Below are 21,530 nucleotides of genomic sequence, written 5' to 3'. Positions count from 1 at the left end.
ATGCATGACCATTGGCTGTCATAGCAATGATCTCTCCCCCAGCCTTCAGCAAGTTAGTTACACATGTCTTTCCTCTCATAAATCCATGTTGGCTGTCCCTAATCAAATTCTGCTTCTCAAGCAATTTCCCTTGCTAAATCCTTCCGAATCATTTCTAACCCTTCCCATCTCTTTGCCGTTAAGATGGACAGCCTATAATCACATGCTGCATCGTGTGATCCTTTTCTGAATAATGCTGGGTTCGGCACTTTCCTCCAGTTCTCAGCAGCCTAACCTGTCAGGAAAGAACTTCTAAAAATATCACTTAAGACCTCAGCTAATTTCTAATCCTCGTTTCTATTAAGACATCTGGCTGTACTGTATAAGTTTCGAGAGTTGGGATTTACAGTCTTCCTTAAGAATATCTAATCTTTGCATAACCATTTCCATTGATATCTGTACACTAACTCCTCCCCTATCATACCACAAAACATGATCCCTGTCTTAGGCGGCTCTCCAGACTGCATAACAACATAAGCCAAATAACTGCGTAAGATATTGGCCCCTTCCTCAGAGCCTAGCTCCAGTTCCCTCTCTTCTGTCAGGAACATTTTTTGGTCTGATCCTATGGAGTGCTGAGTGCCCCTGGGAGGTGAGAGTTAGCTTGTAAGATCTTCAGGACATGTGCTTTTCTTTGCTCCGCAATTTACCTAGCACATTTTTTAGTGCTCTATAATTAATATAATAGGACCTGAAGCCCCAGTACCTTGCATGATTGAGCCATTTATTACTCTTCCTATATGACTATTCTTTGCCATTTACCATTTCTTTCTGCTCCTCTGACAACTGTAACAACCAACCCCCATCAGAAGAATGAGCAAGGATAGTGAGAACATAAGGCACTGACTACCCTAAACATGTAGAACCCAGGTAGTGTAGCATGACTCAGAGGGAATAGGTTTTAATTACACAGCTATTGATTCGTCCATGGAATAGTACTGAGCTTAAGTCCCAACAACTGGATGACACTCAGATCTACATTTCATCACCATCAAGTGGTAACTGCACATCTCCTCACTCTCCCAATGTCTGGGAGCCATCAGCAATTGGTTGAAACTGAACCTGAGAGATGGAGGTTATGCTGGGAGTGAGCGGGAAGTTGCTTTGAAGGACGTGCCATGCCCATAGTATCACTCTCTATGGAGGATGATTTACCTTCAGTCATCAAGACAGACTGCAGTCTTAGGGTCCTTTTTAACTCTTTGCTTCTTTTAGATGCCCAAATAGCTATGGCTCCTAAACAAGCTCTCCTGAATTTCTGGCTGACCTTGATTTCCTAACACAGTTCTTCCACACGTTCAAGATCTAGGCTTGATTATTGCAGTTCATTATATGTAAGAATGAAGCTGCCAATCTGAAAAAGCTCTAGTTGATTCAGAAAGCCTGCTTACTCAGCAACACAGAACACATCACCCAAAGCTCTGCTCTCTGCATTGGCATACAGATTCACAGATTTGGTCCTGAGATTCAAAGCCTTCCATGTGATTAGCCTAGGTTTCCCCAAGGACCCACAACTTTCTACATGTCCACGACCACCCACTACAGCTACGTTCCACTGTCCCAGTAGGATTGTTAATGACAATGGTGAGACTCATGAGTGGAACTCACTCCTAGGGCACCTGAGAATAATACAGCTCTCACTGACTTTAGGGGGGAGAAGGGGGGGAAGCAAAGTATATTGATTTGACTTGGTTCTCCCATAATACAAAATTAAAGAAAAACTTATGGGTGGAGGAGAGCTCTGGTTCTATCAGTCCAAAGATGTTTTCCAATTACTTTTACTTCAGAACTATATTTCCAAAGCAGCAAACTGATCTGCCAATTACCCTAGCTTTATGCAAGCTCTTTATGATATAAAAGAGTCTTAAAGTTCAGATACCAGTGTTCAGATAATATGATGGGCTTGGTATCAAAACCTAGCTTAGGGTGACCAGAGTCCTGATATTATCGTGATTGTCCTGATATTAAGGGCTTTGTCTTATATAGGTAACTATTACCTCCCTGTTCCGATTTTTCACACTTGCTATCTGGTCACCTTAACCTAGCTAGACAGATATAAGCAATTCAGCATTATCTGAATCACTAAATAATTCCTCCTTTACAAGTGGAGCACAAACCTCTCCTCTTATAGGTGCCTTATATACAATCTCCCTGCAAGCCACGTAATGGTTACAGGGAAGGCAACATACACATCACCTCAACCCACACCTTTAGCCAGCATAAGGAAGTCAAGGAATAGAATTCATTTAGGCTCAATGCAGAATTCAGAGGAACATGTCCATTTTTACATAATTCTTGCTCCATTTGAGGGGTTAGCAGGATTTGCAGCTGTTTATTGATTGTCCCCTGTGTAACAGTGGTTCCATAGTTGTCCATTTAACATTCCTGTGCCTGATTTTCTTTTTCTAGGTCTCCCTATCATATTGTTTATATTTATAAAACCCCCGATTGCTTATATTGCTCTTTACATCCCTGATGTACTCAGATAGGCTTCTGTTATCATTTTGCTGGTTTCAAAGGTATGAATTTCTGTTGCTGCCATTTTTATGTGCACTCTGAGCAAGCTCGGGGGACAAACTCAAGACCCAGTACATGTGACCCTAATGGCATTGCAATGCAAGAGGGCCAGGGGCTCATTGGTATCTGGTAGTGAGTATCAGTGGACTGGACCAGTTCACTAATATCATAACCTGTATGATAACATGTAAGATATCAATAGAAAGCTAATAACACAGACATCATTCATATTAGTGTATGGTGTATGTAAGGAGGACAAATTCAAAATTACAATCATACTGGAAATTATGTTATCAAAGTGTGTCTGCCATGCAGGGCTAATGTTACCTCACCCTAGGTAAAGGAATGTGGTTCTGCCACCTTGAAGGTATTTCCAAGGTACATTAAGAGATAATGGGAATGCAGGTCATATAGAAGGTAAACAGAACCTTCAAAACAACAAGGGTAGGAGATCAACCCAGCATCATGGCAGGGGAGGAGATTGAAAGAAACAATCACTTTGCATTTTAGCCAACACCAGTGAGAGAAGAAACCAGCATGAAACTTCCTTCAGCATCACTACGTTACCTCTCTCACAGCTTCAATGAATTTTACTTTGGTGGTAACCTTCAGAAGAATCCATTTTAAAAGTGCACTTTTGTACAAGAGCGGGGCAAAGAACCCCAAATTATTACCTCAGAGAAGAAAGGAACTAAGCACTTTGGACTTTGTGGGAGATCCTGACTAGAGGAGTGGCCAGACACCTTGCTGTAAGGCAGGTTGGTAAGAAACAGGGCCACCCAGAGGATTCGGGGGCCTGAGGCAAAGCGAGGGAGCTGTGGTGTTTGTACTCACCCGGTGGCAGTCCAGGTCTTCGGCAGCATTTTGGCGGCAGGGGCCCTTTAATCACTCTGCATCTTCGGCAGCACTGAAGGGTCCCCCGCCATCGAAATGCCATCGAAGGCCCAGACTGCCGCTGGGCCAGAGCTTGCGGGGCCCCTGCGGGGCCTGGAGCCTGAGGCAAATTGCCCCACTTGCCCCCACTCGGGTGGCCCTGGTAAGAAGACTACCTTGAACAAAGGCTGTAGCTTGTTTAGTTAACGTTTAGCCTCTAGATGGCATTTTTTCACTTTTATTTACTTGTAACCATTTCTAACTCTATCCTATATACTTGAACTCACTTAAAATCCAATCTCCTTTTGCTAATAAACTTGCTTTACTTTTAATCTAAACCAACCCAGTGCTGTGTGGGTTTAAAGTGAATGTTAATTCCAGTTAATGTGGCAAGCTGCTGGATATTGTATCTTTAAATGAACAAATGAACCTTAGTATCTGTCTGATGGTCCAGAAGAGGGCTGGGCATTGCAGATCACATAGTTTTGGGAAAATTTGGGATGGGGTGGTATTTGGGTCATCTTGCCAGGTATAACCAAGGTCAGAGTGTGGCAGTAGTGTAATAAGCAGGCTGCTGCAATCAGAGTTGCTGAGTCAGAGCTGCTTAACACACACATACAGTGCTTGTTTTATGCTGGCTGGAAGAATCCAGACAAGGGAACTACTGTAGCAGAGCATTTGGATGCATTCAGGGTTACAGGGCAGGAAGTGACACAACTCCTTACTGGCCTGGATTGCACCCCCAGAACATGACAGTGCATTAATGTCAACTAACATGTCGCATCAAGAGGAGAAATGGCTCACACTAATGGCACTAAATGTTGTCCAAGAAACAGCAAATACTTAACCACTCATGAGCAACTGCAGCTTTGAAAACTGCATTCTTTGAAAAGAATGTTGGCCTTGATCATGGAGTTTCTGTATAGGTAAAACTATTACTGATTGGGCCAGGCCCACTTGGATCAGTTTGACCTAAGTCACTGGAGATACCAGTCCCAGGCACCATGCTCTGGAGCAAAAACTGCATGTAGCTCAACTTGCTCCACAATATATAAACTGGGCATAGATGAGTGTAGAAAGCAACATCACAACCCTGTCACCAGAAATGGAATTATTTGGCACCTGATTGCCTGGAGGTGAATGCTATCTGCAGTCCCAGCACTATTCCAGTGCCCCTGAGATGTAATGCCTTAGGTGGTTGCCTATCATATGACTGTCCGACTCTTGAATATGTTATACTCTAGGGATTAAAGGACTGGAAGTCAGGATTGTATCCTGAACTGTGCCATTGATTGGTGTGTGACACTATGTAAATCATTTAACCTCTTTTGTGCCTCAGTTCCTCATCTGTAATATGATCTCATTCCTGTTATGTATCATGGTAAAAATCCAGGGTCTTTCCGTCACTCTTGCTATCCAAACACAGCAGTTCTATATGATCACTGATATTTGTAGAAAATGTCACAAAGTAACAAAAAGTACCAAAATGTAACTTCCTGCTTTTGTGAAGAGACTCCTGCTTTTAACTACAATCTCTCATGCCCCCAGCTTCCTCAAGGAGTTTCTCAGTTTTGTCCTGTGACATGTACTCCTGACACTACTGTATTCACCCAGTTTTGTGCTGCCTACCACCTCATCCACTCTTTGAGTCAGCTAGGAAGACAGTGGAAGTCAAGATCAAACAAATGAAGTCATTTCAGTCATCTGCCTTCTTGGCAGCTTCAGTTAAGGACAGCTCTCCCACCCCTCATGCTGTTACTGTTGTAAATGAAGGAGAAATCAGAGGTTGTCCTTAGCTGGGTAGGAGAGAAACTGCAGTGGGTGCTGGCATTGCTATCATTTTATTGAAGAGGAAAGAGACTTATAGTGACCACACTTCCCCACCACAATTTCAGAAAATGTCCTGTTTTGCAGATCTTTACCCTCACTGTGCATAGAAGTCACCAGTTTGAGTTTAGTTCATACATATTTCCAGGGAAGTATATGTCTGGCAAATTCTTCTTCGTCTGCTTGCATGTTCTTGCTTTCACTTTGACCATCATTTTTGATGGATCAGATTGGAACCTATACAGAAACAGTGGCTGGCTGACAATGCAATATAATTTCAGGTAGAGAGACAGTATTTTCAGGAGAGAGCTCTAGCATTGGCTTGGCTTGCCTGCCTGTAGTGTAAATGAGAGAGATTTATGTGAGCATGATATAACAGCATTATGTCACAAGATCACCACATGCTGTTTTCACTGTGTACACAGCACAAATCAGCCTTAGTCATCTTCATCCAAAACACCATATGCCTTCCTCCAGCTGATTAAATGAGCACATGACACCCTGATCCCATGATCACCCTCTACACATGCAAACTCCTAATACTATATTTATTATGGGGTTACCTAGAGAACAGTATCAGAGACATACTAATAATTTGCATTTCTAGACTCTTACTTTACAAACATTAGTTAATTAATAATCCTCAGTGTCCACTGGGAGGTAAGTATTATTATCCATACTTGAATGGCAAGGAAAGGAAGGTACTGGGAGGGAAAGATCAGCCATTTCAAAAGTAGATCTTGAGCTTTGGGTGCCTATAGTTTTTGGGCTGGTGTCCAACTTGAGCACTCACAGCTTCCATTAACTTACAAAACCATGTTCTCAACTGTCCCTTGCCTCTGTTCACCCTAAGCTGAGAATGAGTGACACGGGATGGATTACTTAATGATTACCTGAGCTGTTCATTCCCTCTGAAGCACCTGGCATTGGCAGCTGTTGGAAGACAGGATACTGGGCTACATGAACCATTGATCTGACCCAGTATCCAGGATGGCCATTTTTATGTTCAGTTAGGCATCCAAAAACAGAGGTCTCTGTTGAAAATGTTGATGCAGAAGACTTGCCCAAAGCCAGAGAGGGAATTAGCAGAAGAGTAGGAAATAGAACCACAGTCAGCATTCTGTTCTCGCTGCTAAAGAACACTGCCTCTACCTGGGTGTATGAAATTGGTTTACCTTAGAGCTGTGGGACCTTTGGGTTGAACATTGCTATCTAAAGGGATGGTGTAGCAAACGAAGGGTATATCTACACTGGCAAGTTTCTGCGCCACAAGTTATACCACTTTTATTAAACCACTGGAATTAAGTATCAGAGGGGTAGCTGTGTTAGTCTGGATCTGTAAAAGCAGCAAAGAATCCTATGGCACCTTATAGACTAACAGTCGTTTTGGAGCATGAGCTTTCGTGGGTGAATACCCATGCATGCATCTGACGAAGTGGGTATTCACTCACGAAAGCTCATGCTCCAAAACGTCTGTTAGTCTATAAGGTGTCACAGGATTCTTTGCCGCTGGAATTAAACCGCTGTTGGGTGTCCACACTGTGCTCGTGACGCTGGAGCGCACCCACATTAGCAGCTCTTGCAACAGTAAAGACAGCAGTGCATTGTGGTAGCTATCCCACTGTGCAACTGGCTGCAGGGTGCTTTGGGAAGGGTTTGCAATGCCTCATGGGGCAGGCACAACATCATATGATGCAGGGTTCCCAATCCCATTGTTACATGGGCATCCTACTACATTGCCACTTGCTTTTCAACTGAAGTATGTGTGTGTGCAGGGGGACAGCGTGTAACAGGGAGTATGTGTGTGTATGGGGGGGGGAGTGAGACTGTGTGTTTTGGGGGGACAGAGAGGGTGTCACCATGCTGTCTTGTAAGTTCGGACAGCGACAGGAAGCAACCAGTCCTGAGGCAGGGGAAGGGGGAAACCCTGGCATCAGTCCTCTCTCTCTCTCTCTCTCACACACACACATACACACACACACAAAACCTCTGCCTCTGTGTTCAACAGCACGAGCATTCCACATTAATGGTTTGCTTTCTGTCTGAGAGCAGATCAGCACAACAGGCCAGGGCTGTCAGAAACAGTGATTTGAAAGGGGAAGGGCGCATGTCTCCAGGACAGCTAAATTCAAAACAATGAGCAAAGCAGTCACTTGACGCATTATGGGACAGCTCTGGAGGCCAATTACAGCGCAGACAGCAATCAAGTGTCTATACTGGCAACAGAGCGCTGGAGCCTCTGCACAAATACCTGGTTGACTCTTGTTGAGGTGGGTTTTTTTGCAGCACTGCAATTTAGGAGTTTCTGCGCACAAAGTGGCTTGGCAGTGTGTACACGTCTACAGTTTGACTGCTTTACTGCGCAGAAACTTGCCAGTGTAGACAAGCCCTAAGTCTTGCTTGGAATGCCTAAATTATTGAGAATTGTAAGCAAAAATCCTAGGAAAATTGTGTCACAACTACATAATTAGAGGAAGATAAACTGAGTCTCACGCAAGCCTGTCAGTAGGTCTCTTGGATGAACCGTTATGTTAGATTGCCATCAATTTCAGACATGCAACATTCTGTATTCCAGTGTTGTACTGAATTATGTTCATGTGCATTTGTGATTATATACAAATACTACATGACAAACAGCTAAGCTCCTGTCTGCTCGGCATGGATGTCGCCTATCTCCTGACACTACATGGAGTCTGACTGGTGTCCACTGCCTTGCTACAGAACATGATGTTTAGACCTCCACAGCAGTGCTGAATGGAGAGCAAACAGCAAAGAACAGAAAAAAAGAAGATAGCACAATTTTTGTTTGATTAAAGACTAGTATTTAGGGCTTCCTGGATTCCAGGCTTTCACTTTTGCTTGTATCCACCCCTCAGTGGTCTACTTCCCAATGGGCTGAGAGGACTCTGCTCCTATCTAATCCTTCTCAGGGTTGTTGGGATCCTGCCCCTACTTGATACCCACCCCAGCGCTGCAGGGACCCTGATCTATTCCCCTAAGGGTTGTGAGGATCCTGCCCCTATCCGATACCCACCCCAAGAGCTGCGAGGACCCTGATCTACTCCCCCAAGGGATGTGGGGATCCTGACCCATCCGATACCTCCCCAAAAACTGTGGGGACCCTGATCTACTCCCCCAAGGGAGGTGGGGATCCTGCCCCTACCCGATTCCCCCCTCAAGAGCTGTGGGGACCCTGATCTACCCCCCCCAAGGGTTGCGGGTATCCTGCTCCTATCCGATACCAGCCCCAGCACGGTGGGGACCCTAATCTACTCCCGCAAGGGCTGCGGGGATCCTGCCCCTACTCGATACCAGCCCCAGCGCTGTGCGGACCCTGATCTACTCCCGCACAGGCTGCGGGGAACCCGCCCCCAGCAGATTCCCGCCTTGGGGCGCTAGAGCGTTACCTAGTCCAGGCTCTTCCAGAACACGCAGGTCCGCACTGTCATCATCCCTCCCCTTCGGGGGCCCCGTCTTCTGACTCAGCACAGTTGCAGGCCGCTGATTGGCCGTATGCTGATTTAGCGCTATAGAACGCGCCAACGGCGAACCGTGATTGGTCCGGGGTGCGGATGTCATCATTAACCGCACGCGCCAGGCATGACTCGGCAAAGATGGGATTGGCCGAGAGGAGCGTGACTCAGCGGGAAGGCTGGATAAAAGGCCCGGCGAGGTTCGGCTGCGTGTGAAGACGGCGTAGCACAGGTGAGTGAGTGGGGTTGCGCGCGCGCATCGTTGGAGTGGGTCTTCCCGGGGGCACCCGCCCCCTCTCTTCAGCGCTGCTGGGAGGCTGGTCCGGGGCCGGAGGCTGGTCCTGGTCCTGTCCTGGCTGCAGCCTCCGTCCCCTGGCGCTCAGAGTGTGGGGCTCTCTCACTCCCGATCTCCGTGCCCGGGGTCGGCGTGGGGCAGAGAAGGGCTCTGCTGACAGCTCGGTCACCCACCCGACCCGTGCTGCCCAGGGCGGAGACAAGCCGGGGGGGGCTGCTCATTCTTGCTGTGATCTGTCTGCACCAAGGACAGTTTAGCTCCCTTCCCGGTGGGTTTCTCCCCTGCTCGCCAGAGGCGGAGATGGAGTCTTGGCCTGCCTCACTGGTGACGCTTCTGGCTAATGACCTGTTGGCGGCGGCTGGCTATGGAAGGTGGGGTGCTAGCCTCACCCATTGTTTTCAGAGTTGGTGCTGGCTGATCACTTCCTCTGGCCAAATCTAAAGATTGCTCCTACAAAATGCATTGATTTAGGAAAATGCTTTGATTGCTGGGGATGAGGTGGAGCTGGGTTGATACTGAAATAAACTAAACCCTCACCTTCATTTTTGAAGGTGACTGCTGTAGTAGCCAAGGAGCTTGAAGGATCTGCTGGCCTGTTATGGAGTTTCCAGACTTGGGCAAGCATTGTTCAGAAAAAACTTGTAAACAGCTGGGTAAGATGCACTTTGACTGCAGCTACTGGTATAGTTAGTTTACTATGTTCTGTTATCTGCTCTAGTCCTCTTGATAGCTTTGTATGAACCAAATTTACTCTCCTAGAGACAAGGGGTACTCTAGAAGTTGGGGTGATTTACTGAATGAAAGTCCAGGTCTAGTTCTGACTAGTAGTAGTGCACTGACATAAGATCAGCTGAACCCATAAATGCCAAAGGGCTATGTGCATCAAATTCTCCTGGAGGGGAGCCTGACTTGAGGTATGAGATGGAGACTCCTGATTTAGAGAACAGGAGTGAGATGAATTTGTTTTCACTGCCAGGACCAGAGGAGTCTGACCACACAATATCTTGTGGTCCTATTAAAATGTACCCATCAGTACTCTGAGAATACTCTCTTAGCTATACAAGGTATGCAATACTAATGTTGGTTACCCACAGACTAATACTTCCAGCACCTCCTTAGGAACAACCTGAACCAAATACTGCAATGCTGTCCCAAAGGTCATATTGTTGGGTCAGCAGAGAAACTTGAGATCAGAAAATCCTGTCATCATAAGGCCTTCATATCTGAGGACTGTCAACTGATCACATATGCTAGAGATCAGAGTAGTACAGGAAGTGAGAGTCTTTGTTGTGGACAAGACTTGGAATGAGCTGATAGAGTAGTACAGATCTTGAAGAGAGGAACTAAAAAAGCAAGTGCAAACTGTCCTATGCTAAACTATTGGAGATATCTGGCAATCTGCATCTGAGATGTCTAAAATTACAGCCAGAACTGAAATAAACTTTCAGCCATCAGTGAATCCCAATAAGCACCTCAGGTAAGACAGGTATACAGTATGCCTGTCAGAATATCTGGATTATTTGTTGTAATGCATTGAGTTTCCTGTTACTATATATAGATCAGCTATTAATCATGAGGATGCCCCAAAAATAGCAGCAGATGCAGAAGCTACACTTTTATAAGCTGTCTCAGCTATTCACTCTTACAGCTGGGAGACTTTAGTATTTGGGTGTACTAAAGTGAGCTAAAGCAAATCTGCTGTGATTTGAGGCCTGGGAGAGTACTTGGTGCCTCTGACTAATATGCCTCCTGATCTATTAGCTGCTGTTGTGGTGGTGAGAGTGGGGACGGGGCAGTTTGTCTCACTATATTGGTGGTTTAACATGTCTTGCAAGTAATTTGTGAATTAAAAGGCAGAAGTGAGGCTACCCTAGCACTCTCAATTTGAGAGAAGCTAGATTTTCTCCCTATTGCTCACTGAAATGTACATCTTCACATGGAACTAGTTTAGGCCATTCCAAGATGTCTTGGATTCTGAGTAACCAGACACCTGCTTGGGTATTACCTACTTAATGCATGAGGAATTTACTCACAATGACTGTTTTAGTAATGCTTTAAAAGGTAAATGTCTGTCTTCCCCATTTATGACTTGCACACATATGTGTTCTGCTTCTTACAGATTTCCTTCCTTTAAAATGTGATGCATGTGAGGAAGTTTTCTGTAAAAATCACATCACATATGACCAACACAAGTGTACCTCTTCATATAAGAAGGTAAGTGTCTAATAGTAATTCCAAATCCTTGCACTTAAGGAATTCTCTAGCTGTGATGAAAGCCAACTTTGAAACCTGATTAAGAGTTTCTTGTAGTCTGCTTTGCTGGGTCTTCTGCTTGCAGTAGACTTGAGTTTAGTTTACAATTAAATTTAAAAGTTCAAATGGTAAAACTCTAAGCTGTAGCAAACCTGATTGCATTCTTCACTTAAATTCTGCTCCCATAAAGAATGCAGATACAATGCCTTGTATCTTCAGCAATGCAGTGGCTACCAGTTGAGGGTTCAGTGAGGTGTTTTCTCAAAACCTTCTCTTGATAAGAGTCCCTGAACCTACAGAAAACAAAATGACAGAATATTTGATGAATGGAAAATTTGATTAGTGGTAACTTGGGCTATAATATGGGTCAGTATGAGAACTGGAATTTGGGTTATCAAGAGTTCTCAAATTTGCATTCTAGCAATGCAGAACTACTGTCCAGAATAAGTACAGCCTTATTTGAAATAAACACTTAAGCTTATCTAGGTCCAGAATCTGACTTGGTAAGTCCATCTAATGTAGTTAACAAATGTGCTGTTGTGCAGTCTTCAAACTCTTGTCACCTATATTCTCTTGTTGCAGTTGCTTGTGGTTCTAGAACCACAGTTGTACGCCATATCTGGAAACTCAACAAAAGGACTAGCACAATTAAGGCTAGGGAAGAAACCAGATCAACAAGGAAAGTATGCTCAGATTTGAAAATTACATGATCTAAAAGCAAATTAGATGGGACTTAATTGTAGCTGGCTAGCTCTGATTACAATGATGTTGACATGGACTTCCTGTAGTAACTGGAAATGAAGAATCAGCGCTGCTGAAGTGGATGTGTTGGAAGTTCTGAAGAGAACTTGGTATACAAATGGAGGGTCACTCAGTTGAGAATTTTTCTTCCTCTTCAAAGTCAAGGGATGGAAATCTGAGTTGTCTGTCTTTTGAAATCTTGCTTTCAGTCCCATTTCTAATCCGATAACTTCACTGTCTTCAGGATGTACAGGTTCCAGTATGTCCTTTATGTAACACTCCCATCCCAGTGAGAAGAGGAGAGACGCCAGACATTGTAGTTGGAGCACACATGGACAGGGACTGCAAATATAATCCTACTCAGCAGAAACAGAGGGTAAGGAAACTCCCTTTGAGATCTAAATTGATTCTTATGGAGACAAGCTGCCTAACTGCACAACACAGACAAAGGCAGCAGCAATGCAAGCTCACTTACCTACCTTGCCACCAGGCCTTAGGCTTCCTCTGGGAGACTCCTAGAAGAGATCCCTAAACTCACTAATTCTTTGCCTGACTGTACTGATCAAGATCTGAGCATTAGTCCAATTAGTGGGTAGAGGACCATCTACACTGCAGACCAGCAAATGATGATCTGTTCATCGGCCTCTCCTGACCAATTTGGTTTGAACTAGTGACCAAGCTAAAGGCTTTCAGTACCCAAACAATCTAGTACCTCTGACTTCAGCAAGCACTAATTAGTATTATTGCCAAGACCAGAAACACTCTTGCTCTGTACTAAGCTTATATTTTGCCTAGTAAGCAGTATAGAACATTTAACTCTGTTCCAGCTCCTTGAATTCAATCATATTATCTCCTCAAACTGCTCTCAATTTCAGGTTAATCTAATTTAGAGGCCTGGATACAATCTTGGTCAGATTAGAAAATTAATTTGCAAGTAATGTGTGAAGTACTTGCTGCTTGAACTAAAGCAACTGTCCTGTACCACACTTTTAGATTTTCACAAACAAGTGCTTAAAAGAAGGTTGCAAAAGGAAAGAGATGATGAAGCTTGTTTGTAACCAGTGCCATGGAAACTTCTGTATAAAACATCGGCATCCTCTGGATCATGACTGCAAAGGGGGAGGTCGCTCCATCTCCAAAGCTGGGTAAGGATGTTAAATTTCATAGTGCAGGGGGAGACAAGCTGAGGTAGGAAAGCAATTGCCAGAGCAAGGGGAGATCATACCATTATCTCTGCAACTTGCAGCTAAATGAGTTCTCAAATTATCTCTGGGAGGACACAGTTGGTCAGCTATCTGACTGAAGTATTGTGTCCTTTGGAAGGAAAGGGATGACTTTTTAGTGGTAAGCCTTTTTGTATCAGACTAACTTCTACTGAATTTCTGACTCCTCTAAGGCACCAATTCCCTTAGTATCAAAGTGTTACTGTAGGAAACAAGGAGTATAAACTTGAGCCTTTCTAATGAGTAACATGTCTCTTCTAGGCACAGCTTCCTTCCTTGCTCCATGCAATAGGATTCTAGAGCAGCTGGGTGACCAGTTCTGCACAAATCTAGAAGTGGATGGATGTGTGATTGGTGGTGGAATAAACAGATGTTCAGCAAGGTTCTATTTCCTTGTAGATATGCAGCTATAATGAGAGCATCTGAATCCAACTTCAGGCCAACTGGATCAAATAAGATGTCCTCTAACTGGTATCTTGAGCGCAACAGGTATAAACTGAAGTGTGGTTGAGATTGTCAGAACAAGATGACATAAAACAGAGCCTTGTGTCCACAGGATGTAGAACTGCCATTGGCACTCCTTCCTTAACTTTTTTTTTATTTTACAATAGGTGCCAGTTTACACTCCTGGCAGTGCTCAGATGTCAAGGAGAGGCATATAACAGTCCAAGACATGGCTAATCGCTACTGTGACAAAACAGTCTTTGCATAGTGTATCAATTGTGACAGAGTTCCTCCTACCTTGGTGGGTCCTATGCTTATTGGCTGATTTGTTCACCTCAGTGATCTTCCCCACAGTCTGGATCAGCTCCTCCTGTGTCTGATCAGGAGTTGGGAGGTTTGGAGGGAACCCAGGCCAGACCTCTACTCAGAGTTCCAGCCCAGGGCCCTGTGGATTGCAGCTGTCTATACTGCCTCTTGTAACAGCTTCATGACAGCTACAACTCCCTGGGCTACTTCCCCATGGCCTCCTCCAAACACCTTCTTTATCCTCACTACAGGACCTTCCTCCTGGTGTCTGATGCTCGTATTCCTTAGTCCTCCAGCAGCACAGCCTCTCACTCTCAGCTCCTTGTGCCTCTTGCTTCCAGCTGCTCACATGCATTTCCTCTCCTCATGCTTCTCTCCACCTGACTGGAGTAAGCTACTTTTTAAACCCAGGTGCCCTGATTAGCCTGCTGTGATTGACTGCAGGTGTTTTAATCAGCCCATCTGCCTGAATTGGTTCTAGCAGGTTCCTGATCACTCTACTGCAGCCCCTGCTTTGGTCACTCAGAACAGAAAACGACTTACCTAGTTACCAGTATAGTTGCCCTTTAACAGACTCCTGTACCCCACTGGTTTGGGTCTGTCACATATCCCTTCCCCCTGCTCAACACCAAGGGGTTGGGCAGCTTGGGATGCCAGACAGTGGATACGTGACAAGCCATTGGCATTGCCGTGACAGCCCCCTATTCTGTGTTGCACACGGAACTGGAAAGGTTGGAGGGATAAGAACCACCTGGTCACCCTTGTGTTCTTGTTCTGCTGCATCCATTGAAGAGGGGCATGGTTGGTCACAAGGACAAATCTGTGTCCAAGCAAGTAGTAGTGCAATGCTTCCATGGCCCATTTTACAGCAAGGCAATCCCTCTCCACCACTGCATATTTTTGTTCCCTCAGAAGGAGTTTCCTACTGAGGTAGAGAATTGGGTGTTCCTTCTTCCTGACCATCTGTGATAGAACAGCCCCCAAGCCTACTCTGATGCATCTGTCTGCAGGATAAATTCCTTGGTGAAATCAGGGGCTGTTAGTACAGGGTTACTGCAGAGGGCAGTCCTCAAGTCTGGGAGTGCTTCCTCTGCTGTGTCAGACCACCTTACCAGATCAGGTCTACAGGCTTTTACTAGGTCAAAGTGGGGGATAAATCATCGGTAATACCCCACTACACCTAAGAATGCCCAGACTTGTTGCTTGCAACATGGTGGTGGCCAATTTTGGATGGCCTCCAACTTATTCACTTGGGGTTGTACCAGACCTTTTCCCACAATGTAGCCAAGATATTTGGCCTCCGTAAACCCTACAGTGCACTTGGCAGGGTTTGCTGTAAGGCCAGCTCACTTGAAGGTATCAAGGACTGCCTGCACCCTCTCTAGGTGAGGTTTCCCAGTCTGGGGTATGAATGATCACATCGTCCAATAGGCAGCAGCATAACTGTTATGCGGGTGTAATAGCTTGTCCATGAGGCATTGGAAGTAGCTGGGGCCCCATGTAGTCCAAAAGGGAGGATAGTATATTGAAAAAGACCCTCTGGTATAGAGAACAGTCTTTCCCCTCATGGAAGATGCAAAGGAAATCTGCCACTACCCCTTTGTCAAGTCTAGAGTAGTCAAGTACTGGGTATTACCCAGACAGTCCACTAGCTCATCTATACAAGGTATGGGGTATGCATCAAACTGGGATATTCATTTATTGCCCAAAGTCATTGCAAAACCTTGTGATGCCATCAGGTTTGGGCACCAGCACGATTGGGCTGGACCACTGACTTTGGGATTTTTTGATGATCCCCAACTCCAGCATTTTTTTTATTTCAGCTTTTATTTCCTCCTTTTTGGCCGCTGGCACCTGATAGGGCCTCATTGTTCGTTGTTCTGACCCCAGGGTTCATGACGATATGCTGATGCCTCAGTTGTTCAACCTGGTTTTGTCGAGAACACATCTTGGTTCCAGAAGATCATCTCAGACACCTCATTCTTCTGATCTGGTGTTAAATCAGGAGACACTCTCACCTGTTTGGAAGGCTTGTTTTCCTGGGTTAGGTCTCTTTGGACAGTTATGCATGCTGCTTGTGCATGTCAGAGTTTCAGAAGGTTGATGTGATAAATCTGTTCTTGTTTTCGGCATCCTGGCTGCCACATCTTGTAGGTTACTTCTCCTACAGGTTCAACCACTTCATTGGGCCTGAAGCTTGCTTTCTGCTGTGGGTACCAACATCACCCGATCCCCTGGTTGGAACTGTCGCACTTTGCCCAGCGATTGTAATAGGTTCTCTGGGCCTTTTCCAAATGTTCCCGTACAATAGGGGTGACCTGGGCTATCCGGTCTCGCAGCTGTATTACATGTTCTATTTTATTTCTACCTTCATTGGATTCCTCTTCCCAGATCTCTTTGGCAATGTCTAGTATGCCACTCGGGTGACGCCCATATAATAACTTGAATGGGGAAAACCCAGTTGAGGCCTGAAAACCCAGTTGTACCTCCCAGATAGCAAACATAAGGTAGGGTAGTAGGGCATCCCAATCCTTCCTGTCCTGACTTACCACCTTCCGTATCATAGCTTTGAGGGTTCAGTTAAACCTTTCTACCAATCCATCAATCTGCGGATGGTACCCTGAGAACTTCAGTCTATGTGTATGGAGCAGCATATGGAGTCCTTCATTAGCTTTGACATAAATGGGGTTAATATCTCCTTTGGTAGCCCCACTCAGGCAAAGATCCCTACCAGCTCTTTGGCTAACATTTTAGAGGCTGTGTTCCACAGGGGGACAGTTTCTGGGTAGTGAGTACCATAGTCCAAAACAACAAGTATATAGTGGTGGCCCTAAGCTGTCTTCTCCAGGGGTCCTACTAGGTCCATGGCTATTCACTCAAAGGGTTCCTCTATGATGGGAAGGGGTACTAAAGGTGCCCTCAGGTCAGGCCAGGGACTGTGCAGCTGACACTCTGGGCAGGACGCACAGTACCTCCACACTTCATGTACTCTGGGCCAGAAGAGGACTCGTGCCAGGGTCTTCTCTACCCCAAATGCCCCTCAAAAAGATGACTATGAGCAAGACTTAATACAGCTTTCTGGTGTTTGAGGTACTAGGATCTGCTGTATCTTCTGCCCCTGTACTGGTGCAACCCAGTATAACAGATTCTTCTTCATTATGAAGGTCCTGGTCCTGGATTTTCCCTTCCACAGGGACCCCATCTATTTCGGTCACTTCCTTCCTAATGTTGTTGCACGTTGGGTCTTCGGCCTGGTCTCGTCCAAAATTTCCTCTCCCAGGTCTATTCTGCCCAGGATCTAGGGGCCCTATATCTGTTGCCTCTACTGGTTCAGAAGTGTTAGGGTGGGGGTCAGACTCAGGTGCTTCTCCCTCCTGGGTGGGGCCTCCTTTTCAGCTGCTGGGGTCAGACTCAGGTGCTTCTCCCTCCTGGGTGGCCTCCTTTTCAGCTGCTCAGGTCTGCCTACCTATGAGAGCGACCCTCTGGCTTTGAGTCAGTATTCGGGTTCCCAAGGCTTTAGCTGGCCTCCTTTCCTTTTTTTGACTTTCTACCCTGTCTAGGAATGGAAAATATCTCTGGGGATATTTCAGAGAAGACTAGGGGTTGACAGTCTACTATAGAGGCTTCACTAACTTCAGGGTTCCCCTTTTCCTCCAATCCTCCTGCTGGGAGTAAGTTTCTAAACCCTGGGAAGCCCTCCCTATGAGCACCGGGTATGGGAGTTGAGGGACTACACCTGCTGCTACCTCAGTAGTGTTCCCCTGAATTTTGAGTTTTACTGGGATGGTAGGGTAATAACATGCATCCATGGGGCAGTTGGTTATCCCTGTATGCTTAGCCTGCAGAAGATGACTACATTTCACAAGCTTCCCCAAGACAAGCGTGATAGCACTCCCCGAATCAACCAGTGCTGTGGTCTCTACCCATTTAGCTTTACTGGTCTGGTTACATATGTGAGGTTAGTGAGAACCCCACAAGGTGGATTAGGGAGCATGGGTCTGCCCAGTTTCCCAGGTTACACTGCATTGGCTCCTCAGCATTAGGAACTGTGCTACTATGTCCCCCTTCTCTGCAGGCATAACATCTGTATGGAGCTCTAGGCATTCCCCAATCTCTTGGTTTTGGCAGTCTAACATCATGATCCTCTTCTCTCTCAGTACTCTAACTCTTTGTGGCTTCTGGTGAGCCTTCAGCCCCTCTTTTTCCACCTGGGCTCTCCTGGTAGCCCTGTCACTCTGAGCTCTAGGGCTTAGTGCTGCTAGTTTAACCCAGGGTGCCTCTTCCTTAACTGGTCAGGTCAGCTCCCTCGCTGTCCTTCACCTTTCTACCAGTGCAACAACCTTATCATAGGTGGAGGGTTTGTTCTGGCTTACCCAGGCATGAAGGTCTGGCGGTAGTCCCCTCATGTATCTGTCTATGACCAGACCCTCTAGTATCTCTTCTGGACTCCGTTCGCAACCTCTTTCCTACAAGATGGATGAGGTTATACAATTGGGACCATCGGGTTTTATTTTCCTGGTACCTCCACTCATGATACCGATGGGCCTGCACTGCAGTTGTTACTTCAGATCTGGTGAGGATCTCTGGTTTCAGCTAGGGGTAGTCTGCTGCAACCTCTTCAGGCAGATCATAGTAAGCCTTCTGGGCCTCCCCACACAGGAATGGGGCAAGGATGCCAGACCACTGACCTCGAGGCCAGGCCTCCCGTAGGGCTGTCCTCTCAAAGGCCAGAAGGTATGCCTCTACATCATCCTCTCAGTCACTTTCTGCAGCCAATGGCTGGCCCATATGATCTGCGTCCTCTCATGGCCACGGTTCAGCTCTGTAAGGGTCTTTACCTGGTTTACCAGTTCTCACAACATAGACCAGGCTTCTCAAGACCGAGCTATCAGCAGACGATTAGTCTCTTGCTGCAGCCGCACTGCCTCCTGCTGGGCCACCGTAGCTTGTATCAATGCCCATACTAAGTCATCCATTGTGGTGGTGGTGGAATAAACCCTCTACTTTTTTTTTAATCGCCCTCCTTCTGCCACGCTGTGCACACCATATCCTACTCCTGACACCAGTTGTGACAAATTTCCTCCTCTACCTTGGCGGGTCCTGCGCTTATTGGCAGATTTGCTTACCTCAGTGATCTTCCCCTCTAGTGGAACCCACAGTCTGGATCAACTCCTCCTGTGTCTGATCAGGAGTTGAGAGGTTTGGGGGAAACCCAGGCTTGCCCTCTACTCTGGGTTCTAGCCCAGGGTCCTGTAGACTGCAGCTGTTTATAGTGCTTTTTCTGTACCAGCTGCATGACAGCTACACTTCCCTAGGCTACTTCCCCATGGCATCCTCCAAACATCTTTCTTTATCCTCACCACAGGACCTTCCTCCTGGTGTCTGATAATGCTTGTACGCTGTAGTCCTCCAGCAGCACACCCTCTCACTCTCAGCTCCCTGTACCTCTTGCTCCCAGCTCCTCACACACACTTCCTCTCCTCTCGCTCCTCCCCACCTGACTGGAGTGAGCTCCTTTTTAAACCCAGGTGCCCTGATTAGCCTGCCTTGATAGGCTGATTAGATCACCTGCAGCCAATCTGCCCTAATTGGTTCTAGCAAGTTCCTGATTACTCTAGTGAAGCCCCTGCTCTCGTCACTCAGGGAACAGAAAACTACTCACCCAGTGACTAGTATATTTGCCCTATCAGACTCCTGTACCCTACTGGTTTGGGTCTGTCACACAATGTACAGTCCACAAATTGGTACTTATTACAATGACCTAGGAGCTGACTCTGTCTAGCACTTGCCCTGGTCAAGATGTAAGAACTCATTATTGGGTGATTAGTGTCATTAGTTCAGCCATCAGACTATTTCAACACTTAAGTTTGAATAGCAATTTATCTGGGTAGGGTTGATTGCTGCAGGATTCTAGCCTAAATCTGTAATTTATTCTGCGTTCTCTTTCAGATGCTGATGACTTGAAGGCCGTCCTAATGGCTGGATGAAACTCTCCTTTTAGTGTAAATTTATTGTCTAAAGTGTTATGCATATTTTTCTACAGGACAAATAAACTAAATTACTTAATCTCTCAACTTCCAGTAAAGTGCTATTCCTTTTTGTAAAGGACAGTAGTGTGTTCTCTGTATGTAGAATCCCTCAGTCGTAACAGAGCAGGAAAGCATTTTCTCCTGGTACAACTGAAGCGCACGGAAAGTGAGGAAGAAGGAAACCTCTATATGCCTATAGCAAAAGGATACACTAAACTAGTGAACAAAACACTGTTGTTACTACTAGTACCACCCCCCAATGCACATCTGAAATCCATTTGGAAACAAGCTGTTGTTAAGCAGTGTATAGTGTGAATATATCACCTGATCCATCTGTATTGGCTCTAGGGTGCAGTTTAAAGTAACCGCAGCTGTGGAGTTACTAAGTCAAGCATTTACCATCAGCTGTCTGAGGGACTTCCTATGGGATACTGCTCAGCAGAGGTGTTTGAGCAGATCTTATCTCTAGAACTTCCTTGTCCTGTACTTAGAAATCTGAATCATCTTCAGGATGAGTTACAAAGCTCAATCTTTCTTTGTAGAAGAGGAAACATAACTGTACTCATAAGAGGGCTGAGAGGTTGATTCGTTTGCTTAGTGTGATAGGAAGAGCTGCATTTGTACCCCCCCCCTTTTTTTCCTGTAGCATATGCAGTGGTCTACCCCGTAGCTACTTTTCAGTGCTTATAAACAAATTATGCCCCATTTTCTGATAAACTAAAGTCCTTAAGTACCAACTTTCAACAATATATAGCAGTTTAGCTTAGGACTTGAAAAGCCTTTTAGGTGAGCTGAAAGGGCTCATTTGTCAATAAAGAATGTAACTATCTGAACTGGACTCTAAGCAGGCCACTCATCTAAATTTGATGCCAGGCAGTCAGGACCTCAATTTCATGTCTCATTGGAACAATGCCATCTCCACTAACAGCCTATGACCCTTTACTATTATGCTGGAGCATTGGTTTAGAACTAATAGAGGCAGATTCCCATCTCCTGAATTACAACTAGCTACAATGAGTTCATATTCAATCTTGCTTAGCTTGTGAAAGAGGAGGCTCACAGCACAAACTTCTGAACCAATACCAGGAATAATGGTTTATCTATTTTAAAAGTTGTCTTTTGCTGCAGAGGCAGCAGTGAAGCATAAAGGGATGCCTGTATTTGTTGTGTTCACACAAATAACTTTTATTATTAGGGAAGCTAACAGTGTAGGTGCTCATCAATCTCCTGTACTTATGGTATCCCTCTAGACTATGAGTTTAATTCTCAGAATGCATAGGAAAAGTGGAGTTAAGGTCCCTTATAAGAACGTAGGCGTTACAAGAATAAAATTTTGCAATTAAGGTATTGTCACCTTACCACTGCATTTCCTGGTTTTAAACAATGTGCACTCTGCTTCCTTTTGATCCCTGTTCTGAGGAGTTGGTCAGGGCAATGATAGCACCTTAGTCCTCTTTCAGCCTTTTGTCCAATCTGATACCTAAAAACTAGCAATATATTCCCCAGGCCT

At 45.5% G+C, this 21,530-nt stretch overlaps 1 protein-coding gene and 1 long non-coding RNA gene across 6 annotated transcripts; one reads left to right on the top strand and one right to left on the bottom strand.

Moving 5' to 3' along the window:
- Nucleotides 1-442: 442 nt before the first annotated feature.
- LOC115658557 lies at nt 443-14,900 on the bottom strand. Its single transcript, XR_004002335.1, has 3 exons — nt 14,372-14,900; nt 14,187-14,189; nt 443-454 (listed from the first exon to the last, which is right to left on the bottom strand). It is a non-coding gene; the product is annotated as an uncharacterized LOC115658557 (long non-coding RNA).
- Nucleotides 8,880-20,099, top strand: ZFAND2A (zinc finger AN1-type containing 2A). 5 transcript variants are annotated; one of them, XR_004002333.1, is made up of 8 exons: nt 8,880-8,961; nt 9,576-9,677; nt 11,144-11,238; nt 12,263-12,394; nt 13,012-13,163; nt 13,641-13,730; nt 13,853-13,986; nt 19,941-20,099. XR_004002333.1 is itself a non-coding variant. In XM_030577667.1 (7 exons), exons 2-7 carry the CDS (start codon nt 9,623-9,625, stop codon nt 19,945-19,947), a joined length of 531 nt encoding a protein of 176 aa, XP_030433527.1. In that variant the 5' UTR covers nt 8,880-8,961; nt 9,576-9,622; the 3' UTR covers nt 19,948-20,099. The 5 variants fall into 5 exon arrangements, 3 of the variants coding, with proteins under 3 accessions (XP_030433527.1, XP_030433528.1, XP_030433529.1); XR_004002334.1 differs by lacking the exon at nt 12,263-12,394; XM_030577667.1 differs by lacking the exon at nt 13,853-13,986.
- Nucleotides 20,100-21,530: the final 1,431 nt, after the last annotated feature.

This window comes from Gopherus evgoodei, chromosome 10 (assembly GCF_007399415.2).
Source record: "Gopherus evgoodei ecotype Sinaloan lineage chromosome 10, rGopEvg1_v1.p, whole genome shotgun sequence".
NCBI lineage: Eukaryota > Metazoa > Chordata > Testudines > Testudinidae > Gopherus > Gopherus evgoodei.
The sequence above is the reverse complement of the archived record's forward strand: the minus strand, read 5'-3'. Positions and strand labels throughout refer to the sequence as shown.

What these genes read in the sequence shown, in the direction of transcription:
- ZFAND2A (XM_030577667.1), top strand. Translation starts at nt 9,623, where the DNA reads ATGGAGTTTCCAGACTTGGGCAAGCATTGTTCAGAAAAAACTTGTAAA. An exon ending in GTACCTCTTCATATAAGAAG is followed by an intron (nt 11,239 to 12,262) that starts GTAAGTGTCTAA and finishes CACTGTCTTCAG; the next exon opens with GATGTACAGGTTCCAGTATG. An exon ending in CGCTCCATCTCCAAAGCTGG is followed by an intron (nt 13,164 to 13,640) that starts GTAAGGATGTTA and finishes ATTTCCTTGTAG; the next exon opens with ATATGCAGCTATAATGAGAG.